We start from the raw sequence: 8,618 nt of genomic DNA on the forward strand, positions 1-8,618 counted from the left end.
TATGGATGCGACGGGGCGGTGACAGGGACGGTGTCGGGACGTGGCGGTGACGGGGACAAATTTTTTCCTCGTGTCATTTTCTAGTACATGCTTACTAAATACTTAGGATTAGTGCAGAATACAGCTCACCTCACGTCCATGGTGAAAGTTAATTCCTATTGAGATACAAACTCTTAATCTGATCTCATTTTAAGGACAGGAAGTTAATTTAATCTGGGTACTTATCCACTTAATCCAGGGGTGTCCAATGTCGGTCCTCGAGGGCCACAGTCCAGTCGGGTTTTCAGGATTTCCCCAGGGAATATGCATGAGATCTATTAGCATGCAAATAGACCTCATGTATATTCATTGGGGAAATCCTGAAAACCCGACTGGACTGTGGCCCTCGAGGACCGACATTGGACACCCCTGACTTAATCCATCTTGGGCCCATGTTTGTTACAATAGTACCAGATGAACAAAGTTCACAAAATATAAGTACTAAAAATACATCATTATAAAGTGAAGCATAGTAATTTAAAAATTATTTTGGCAAGAACTGGCAAGCAATGAAGCTCTCAAAAATGGGGTAGCATGCCTCCACTTTTTGCCTCTTAGTGAAATCTTTGCCATTGTATGCTATTAGATCTGTAGTCTAGTTTAGTGCCAAATAAGTACAATTCCCAGTATTCATAATGATTGAGACAGGATATTTATTCCAGCTACAGTATGTAGTAGTTTAAAGATTTGTAAAAGCATTAGACAAACCATCCATTCTGCCATTCCATGTAGATTGTATTCCTTAATGAATGTCAATTTGCTACCATGTCAAATGCATATAAGGCAGTTGGAAGAGTAGTTTTGTAATTTTGGTTGCAGCATTGTCACATTTGGGGAAAAAGGTTCACTCAAATATAAACCGAAGGGCTTATATTCAGTTGCCCTGCCTTGCACTCAGCCCTCCTTCGCTGCCTTCCTCTCACCCTGCACCCAGCCTCCAATGCCCACAGCAGACCACCCTTAAGCCCTGGTGGTCCAGCAGTGAGCCGGGACAGGAGCTATCCTTCCCACTTCCTATCCCAGCCAACTGTTAACCACCCCAGCTCCCTCCCACTTCTTGGACCCATTGCAGGTCTCCCGCAGGCCTGCCTTAAACCCTGATGGCCAAGCGGTGAGCCGGGACAGGAGTGTTCCTAAGTTCCCGTATTGTGTTCCGGCCAACTGTTAACCACCATGCTTCCCTCCCACCTCCTGGACCCCTCTCCAACATACCTTTTGAATCTTGATGGTCTAGCAGTGAAGCGGGACAGGAATAATTTTTCTGCCCCAAGGGGAGCCAAAATCAGAAATGGCTGCGCAAGTTGTAGTCTCAGGAGATTGCCTCGGGAACTTGCACAGCCATTTCTGATCGCGGCTCTGCACAGGGCAGGAACAAAGAAAAATCATTCTTGCCCCACTTCATTGCTAGACCACTAAGATTCAAAGGGTATGTTGGAGAGGGAGGCATGAGGGAAGCGGGATGGTTAACAGTTGGCCAGGATAGGATGTGGGAAGGATCACTTCTGTCCTGGACCATCAGGGCTTAAGGCAGGTCCGCAGGAAGTCTGCAATGGGTCTGGGAGATGGGGCGGTTAACAGCTGGCTGGGACAGGATGCAGGAAGGATCATAGAAACATGTTGGCAGATAAAGTCCAAATGACCTATCTAGTCTGCCCATCCGCAGTAACCATTATCTCTTTCTCTCTCTGAGAGATCCCACATGCCTATCCCACGCCCTCTTGAATTCAGACACAGTCTCTGTCTCCACCACCTTTTCGGGAGACTGTTCCATGCACCCTTTCTGTATAAAAGTATTTCCTTAGATTTCTCTGGAGTCTATCACCTCTTAACTTCATCCTATGCTCTCTCATTGCAGAGTTTCCATTCAAATGATACTTTCATTTGAATGGAAACTCGACTCATGCACATTTACATTACGTAGGTATTTAAACATCTCTATCATATCTCCCACTCATGTCCCGGACCACCAGGGCTTAAGGCAGGCCCATGAGAGGCCTGCAATGGGTCTGGGTGAGGGGCAGGGGAGCTCGCAGGCTTGACCTGAATATAAACCGAGACCCCCATTTTGGGCCCCAAAATTTCAGTTTATATACGATATACCACCGGTCACAACACAGATCCCATATTTTAACATTTGATCCCTGACTTCCTAATCAGGCTGTGTCACAGACTTAAGTCTGCAAATAGAGGAAGGGGAAATATACCATTTGTGTTGTCTGTAATTATGCACTTCTGTTTAAATTATCATTCTTTTCACATTTCAATGTCATTTTCTCTCATTTTTATTTTTTTCCTTCCCTTCTCCCCTCACACACTCAAACTGTAGCCTGTATCCTTTCTAAAGGTGCCTTTTCTCTTACCACCTTCACCCTTCATTTTCCTCTCTTTACCAGATTATTTCCCTTGTTCTGCAGTTTTTTCTTCCTTTCAGTCTATTTTGGGTTTTTGAAAATGTCCTACTTCATCCACTATCTCATAGCGTACCAAATTTAAGAATACTGCACTCATATGCAGAGGGCTGATACAGAGCAATCCTCTAGAGCAGGGATCTCAAAGTCCCTCCTCGAGGGCCACAATCCAGTCGGGTTTTCAGGATTTCCCCAATGAATATGCATTGAAAGCAGTGCATGCACATAGATCTCATGCATATTCATTGGGGAAATGCTGAAAACCCGACTGGATTGCGGACCTCGAGGAGGGACTTTGAGACCCCTGCTCTATAGATTGGAAAGTGGGAGGTTCTGAGCCCCAGTTTTTGGGTGCTATCAGGATTCAGCATCCTGTATACTTGACTGTGTTGCGTATGCCCTTCTTCCTTCTTGCTCCAGTTATCCCCTTTCCCTTTTCTACTTCTAGACTGCTGTCCTCTTCGTGTTCTGTACATGCCAATGCCAAATTGTTCTCACATTTTTGCTTGCCAGACTTAGACTTCCTTTTCTAAGGGAAAGGGGATGGGGTTTGATATACTTCCAAAGCAGTTTGTGTGTGTGTATATGTATGTATATATATATATATATATATATATATATATATATATATATATTGTGGCCGGGCCCGTCCCCGAGTAAGTGGGAAACTCAGGCTCGGACCACAAGCAAGAATTTTAGGACGTCTTTTATATGGTTGTGAAAGGAAGACCCGGATACCGGATTCCTTGAAAAACAGTACCAGGTTTATTAGTGTCCCAAAGTAAAAAGAAAACAAAAGAAAACCAAAAGAAAACATTCGTATTGGTTTCTTAGAGTCCTTTGGGTGCATCCTGCACGTTACAATATCCCCAGCCAGGTGAGTCTTATGGGTTTTTACTAAGGGGCTGGATTGCTCCTTCTTATCAAAAGAAAGATAATATAAACTCAAAATGTTACATCAGTTCAGTGCCTTAATTGGCTCATATCCCCACTGGGATTTACTGGTCTCTCTGGACCCCAACAACTTCTTGCTTTATAGCTGAGCACGGCTTGTGCCAACCTTTTCACCTTTCAGCTCTCTTTATCTTCAGACAAGCTTTTCTCACCTAATCAGGCAGAGCTGCCTCAGCTCTGCCAGCAATCATGCTTTGGCTTCAGTGTGAAAAAAAAACAATGGAGAACTTTCTTCATGAAATTAGCTGAAGACTTTCACATACTGTATACTCCCAGGTCCATGTCCTCCACACTCACATTATCACTCTGGACACTGCACATTTCCCATTCACCCTCATGGGAACTCTGGCTTAGCATTTCCTCATTCCTCCCAGGCTGTGCATCCCATCCCCCTTCCTGCAGGTCTGCCAAAACGCCTGCAGCATTTCCCTGGGGATAATTTCCCAGCCCTTCTCTCTGGGGTTTAAGCTGCCAGTCACTGTACCTCCCAAGTGTTGTACCACCTCTCCTTAGGAGCTGGCTTCCTGCCATACGATCATGCTGGGGCTTAGGCACCCTCTGAGACCTGGAACCTCCGTAAGTGGTTTGGCTTCTCTCATCAGTCCCAGCTGTGTCCTCCTCCCTCCACTCTAACTGCCTTTCCCTTTGAGGCTTCCCAGTCTCCACACTCCGGGGTCTGACTCCACCCCTCTGCAAATTGGTGTCAGGTTTCTCCCTGCCTTGGTGAAAGGAGTGATAGGGGAACTTAGGTGTTTTCAGAGCCTTCCCTAACTGGCTCTTTAGCTGTGCTGGGACCTGCCTTTGCTTGCATTCTCTTGGCTGAGCCAGCTGTCCTAGCTCCATGCCGGGTTTTACAGGACCTTGTGCTGCATGTTGGGGAGTTTTAGCAGTAGTTTTCACTGTGACAGGAGCTTCCCTATCACAATATATATATGTGTGTGTGTGTGTATATCAATAGTGCCTTGGAATTATAGCCTGTTTTATATATATATATATATATATATATATATATATATGTGTGTGTGTGTGTGTGTGTGTGTGTGTGTGTGTATCAATAGTGCCTTGGAATTATAGCCTGTTATTATTGGAGGATAAACGAGAATTGATCAGCTCTGGGTTGTCTCTTTGCTGCAGCAGAAGTTTCTCTATTTGGCACTTTTGGTGTTTAAGAGACTCCTTCTGCAGCATCGGGTTTTGGACAGAGCAGCGTCTCTCTCTCAATGGATTCCTCAAATAGTAGAGACCGCTCGGTTCGAGTTCCAACGGTACTCCTCTGCTGTGTGGTTAGAACACTTGAGTTATGTGGACCTTTGAAAGCCCTCTTGCAGCACTGTATAGGCCGAGAGACAGTGAAGTGAAGCTCTGACATTTTTTCTACTATTGTTCATCGCTCCTGCAGAGTTCGGATGTCTGGAACAGGTAGGGTGGTTTGGGTGTGCATTGACTGGTGAGATTGGTGTGGTACGAGTGGGGGTTTGGATGCCTGAGAGATGTTTGGTTTGGGTGAATGTTTGGGGGTATTGGTCTATATCAGGGGTAGGGAACTCCGATCCTCGAGAGCCGTATTCCAGTTGGGTTTTCAGGATTTCCTCAATGAATATGCATTGAAAGCAATGGATGCAAATAGATCTCATGCATATTCATTGGGGAAATCCTGAAACCCCGACTGGAATATGGTTCTCGAGGACCGGAGTTCCCTACCCCTGGTCCGTATCTTAAAAGGAGGATTGCAGTGGGACTGTGGATCAGACTGGCACTTTTTCTTCACTGGTGATATATGACTTTAAAGGTGAGCGTTAGCTCTCCCACGGTTTCTGTAGACCTGTTTTGTTTTATATTTGGTTTTACTAGTTACTGGTTGTACAGTCATTATTGAAGTTTTCAATAAAAATTATAATGAAAAAACAAACAAATCAGCCCTTGGGACATTCTACTGTTAGGCTATTTCAGTATGCACAACTGATCATTTAATCATACTCATCTTTTAGCTAGTAATCAGTCAATGGGACATTGCTTCCTATTCCTTGATTTTTTTTTTAAATTCCTGAGTTATAGTTCTAAATTACTGATCCTTAGGTAGTTTTAGTTGGTGTCCCACTACAGGAAAGTTTTATTTGTGTTAGAAAACATAATTGAACAATGTATTTGAATTTAGCCTTTTCAAATCAGGTTTTTTTAGAATGCTAGAATTTTTATAAAGCATATTAGTGAATCCCTATTTGAGTATGAATCTTATTTACCCCCTCCTTTTCTAATGCATAGCGCAGGTTTAAGGGTAAGTGCTCCGACGCTCATAGAATTCTTATGAGATGAGCATCGGAGCAGTTACCGCCAATGCTGGCACTAAAACCCGCGCTAAGCATTAGTTAAGGAAGGGGTTAAAAATGAGTTTAATAAATGTTATGTATATATATATATATATGTGAACCACAAATTTGTTAGCCAGAAATTGAAGGACTTTTTTTCTTTACAGGTTCATATTATTGAAAAACTCAAAAGAGCGTCAGTACATTGATGGGTTGAATAATTTGATATATACTCCAAGCATACTGGTAAATAGGTTGTATAAAAAAATAACAGTAGATCTTGTGCCAGAGCTAGCACCTATTAAAATTAATGAAACTATCAAAAATTTAACTAGTCTAATGAAAAATTAGAGAAATCAAAGAAAATTGTAAATTTATAAAATAAAGCAACAATTTTATAAAATATTAAAACTGCTTTGGACAATTATAATGAAGGTTTGAAAAACTATAAACATTGCGATCATGTATCCTATTCTGAAAAGACGAAATGCCAGCAGCTTCTAATCTACTGTTTACAGAATGGACTAGTACATGTTCAAGCCTTGTTCCTCTGAATTATCTGTGTCTTAAGAAGCCACTGAACTATGTGAATGACAAAAACAAAACTTGAGATTTTGCAAACAAAGAAACCAATCACCCAGGATATTTTTCTTTTCAGCTATAACAAACTAGATAAATGCTTGTTTAAAATGTGAGTTTTGTGTATCAGATATTTATGCACTGTGTGTATATATTTATATATAATATACACAGTATATATAGTATACAATGTAAATTGTGATCTGAATTTTTCAGCACTATAACAGTTTATACCATTTCTTGTAATTTATGCTGTTTTCTGATTCTGTAGGTATATACCGTATTTTCACGCATATAACGCGTGCGTTATACACGGTTTTTACAAACCGTGCATAACCTTACGCGTGAGCGCGTTTTACAATTTTTTTTTACATAGTTTCCCCCCCCGAAGTCCGATTCACCCCCCCCCCACAGGACCGCTCACACCCCCACCCCGAAGGACCGCTCGCACGCACTCCCACCCGCACCCCCACCCTGAAGGACCGCTCGCACCCCCACAGCCTCCCGACGTCAGGACGGGACCCCGGAAGACGAAGCAGCGCAGACGCAGGGCTCACAGAAGGGCCTGGACCGCCAAGAAGAAGCAGCAGGACACCGGTAGGAGCTTCTACGTGATGAAGGGGGGGTCATGAGGCTGTGGGGGTGCGAGCGGTCCTTCAGGGTGGGGGTGCGAGCGGTCCTGCGGGGGGGTGAATCGGACGTCGGGGGTGGCATCAGGCTTTCAGGGTGGGGACAGGACTTCAAGGGGAAGAGGAGAGTCGGGGCGGGGGGAAAGGAGAGTCGGGGTGGCCAGAGGAGAGTCGGGGCGGGCGAAAGGAGAGTCGGGTGGCGACGGGAGAGTCGGGACAGCATGCGCGGTATACGGGTGCGCGCGGTATATAAAATTTTTTTAACATATATGTCGGTTTCCCGCGCGCGCGTTTTACACGGGTGCACGTTATCTTCGTGAAAATACGGTATGTGTCCTTATTTGCATGAAGGAACAAATGGTCCTAAAGAAAGATTGAACGTTATGTAAAATGAAGGATCTGTTTATAAATGGCCAGCTATGACCTGTAAACTGTTGTACAAGTTTGTGAGCTTTAGGCCATATGCATATCAATACTGAAGAATTCCTTAATTTGTTATTTAAAACTACTGTGAAAATTTAATCTTAATTGATATTACCTCTTGCTAGTAAAATGCTGTGAACTCATGTTTCATCTTTGCTACTACAGTAAAACCTTGGATTGCAAGTAACTTGGTTTGCAAGTGTTTTGCAAGACAAGCAAAACATTTTATTAAATTTTAACTTGATATACAAGCAATGTCTTGCAATACAAGTACTTGCAATATACACACATCACAATTGAGCCGATGGTTCTTCTCTCTCTGACGCTTCAAGAGTGTAGTGACTGTTCTAAATGAGCGAAGTCTTGCAATATGAGGACATACAGTATACACGCGTCACATCACAATTGAGCTGATGGTTCTTCTATCTCGGACGCTGCAAGAGTGTAGTGACTGTTCTAAACAAGCGAAGTCTTGCAATACAAGTACGTATAGTATTTTGAATTAAAGTTTTTGGGTTGTGGAACGAATCGTCTGAGTTCCATTATTTCCTATGGGGAAATTCGCTTTGATATTCGAATGCTTTGAATTACAAGCATGCTTCTGGAACGAATTATGCTTGCAAACCATGGTTTTACTGTATTTTTAAATGATTTGTTTATGTACTGTATATTGCATGTACATTGATGGAATTCTGTATTGAATGCAAGAGCCAGTTTTAAATACCTCCTACACATACCCCTTCAATCAAAATGTGGATTTGTGGATTTTTTTTTTTTTTTTTTTAATAATAGCAAAAAATTTAGCCAAACTGAATGTTTTGTCTTGGAAGATGAATGTAAAAATGTGTAGTATCCTAAAAAGTCATGTTCAGTGCTGCTGCATTCTGGTTTTTTTTTTCTTTTTTGCAAGTTTTCATTTTATGTGTAAACTTTGCTATGAGAGATTTCTTTATTTTTGGAATAAATGTAAAGATTTTATGCAGTATTTGAATTGCTGTACAAGATTCCCAGGTCTCAACTAGCAATGTGAATAGATTTTAGGTACAATTTATCTACTTTTGTGGTGTGAAAATGGTTGGTAAACTTTGATAGCACAATGTCCCACTCCTTCAGTGTGATCTGACCTAGAGAGTTTCATGGCTATGGATAAGAATGTTCCTTATCAAGGAATTAGAAACTTGTAATGTTTATTTTATAGAATTATACAGGCATGCAACTCTTGTAAAACTTTCTTCTCTGTGGACTCAACAGCTTTTTTACCACATCTCTTGTTTACAAAG

The 8,618-nt window shown here is 42.3% G+C and overlaps 1 protein-coding gene across 8 annotated transcripts in view; it reads left to right on the forward strand.

Annotated features, from left to right (window-relative positions):
- B4GALT6 (beta-1,4-galactosyltransferase 6) overlaps positions 1-6,667 on the forward strand; it is a 313,677-nt gene extending 307,010 nt beyond the window's left edge. For all 8 annotated transcript variants that reach the window (XM_033929542.1, XM_033929543.1, XM_033929541.1 and 5 more), the window contains one exon: positions 5,875-6,667. In XM_033929542.1, coding sequence (XP_033785433.1) covers positions 5,875-6,058 — 184 coding nt within the window. In that variant the 3' untranslated portion in view covers positions 6,059-6,667. The remainder of the gene's footprint in view (positions 1-5,874) is intronic.
- Positions 6,668-8,618: the final 1,951 nt, after the last annotated feature.

The sequence above is a fragment of the Geotrypetes seraphini genome, chromosome 2, assembly GCF_902459505.1.
Source record: "Geotrypetes seraphini chromosome 2, aGeoSer1.1, whole genome shotgun sequence".
In the NCBI taxonomy this organism is placed as follows: domain Eukaryota; kingdom Metazoa; phylum Chordata; class Amphibia; order Gymnophiona; family Dermophiidae; genus Geotrypetes; species Geotrypetes seraphini.